The sequence below is a fragment of the Penaeus monodon genome, chromosome 25 (assembly GCF_015228065.2).
Source record: "Penaeus monodon isolate SGIC_2016 chromosome 25, NSTDA_Pmon_1, whole genome shotgun sequence".
Classification (NCBI taxonomy): Eukaryota; Metazoa; Arthropoda; class Malacostraca; order Decapoda; family Penaeidae; genus Penaeus; species Penaeus monodon.
Genome location: NC_051410.1, coordinates 39,634,200 through 39,634,916, shown reverse-complemented (window position 1 = coordinate 39,634,916; position 717 = coordinate 39,634,200). Strand labels below are relative to the sequence as shown.

The following is a 717-nucleotide window of genomic DNA, read 5'->3' as shown; positions in this document are numbered from 1 at the left end:
CAACAGATTGTAAGGTATATTTAGGTAGTAGATTAAAGCCATAGCAGTGTCTTTATTTTCTATATTTCCCAAGTATTTTTAGATAAACAACTTCAAGACTGTCTTTCTGTTAATCCATTCTAGCGAACAAGATGTCACAGATGATGGTGCCGAGGGCAAAGTCGTAAAACAAGAAACTGATAAATTCTTCACAGTCCGCTTCCTTGGGTCTATGGGTGTCAATGTTGATAAAGGTAAGTAAGAGTGCTAATTTATCCATCATGGAGGCATTCAGAATTAGGAGATTACATTAGGTGATTAGGAAAATTGGCCATTGTTACCAAGTTTGTAAATTTTTTTGGTGGGCAGTGATCATGATGTGTCTTGCTGTTTGACATGGTTTTAACTTAACTTTAATACTTACCAGACGTGAATATAAACTAAATCTAGTTGAAAATATTAGTTTGTAGAATTTAGATTATTCCTGAATATAAATGCGAAGCCCATATATGAAGTTGTCATGCCTAATAGAGTCCATCGGGTTGTCAGGTGTGCTGATTTAAGTTTATTCTTGTGTGTGTCATGGTTTCAGTTTATTACACATGAATTATATGCAAGTTTCAAGTATGGCACTGAATAATGCTTCACACATTATAGAGTGAGAAGAAGGCAGTGAATTTTAGCAGCTATATTAGGGATTATAATGCCATCAGTTATGAACTGGATTGGGTGATTATT

General features: G+C 34.6%; 1 protein-coding gene across 1 annotated transcript in view; it reads left to right on the top strand.

The window, feature by feature from the left end:
* LOC119589252 (DCC-interacting protein 13-alpha-like) overlaps positions 1-717 on the top strand; it is a gene marked incomplete in the record, with an annotated part of 61,984 nt that overhangs the window by 49,450 nt on the left and 11,817 nt on the right. The window contains 1 exon segment of the mRNA XM_037937867.1: positions 124-233. Within this exon segment, the coding sequence (XP_037793795.1) occupies positions 124-233 (110 nt within the window).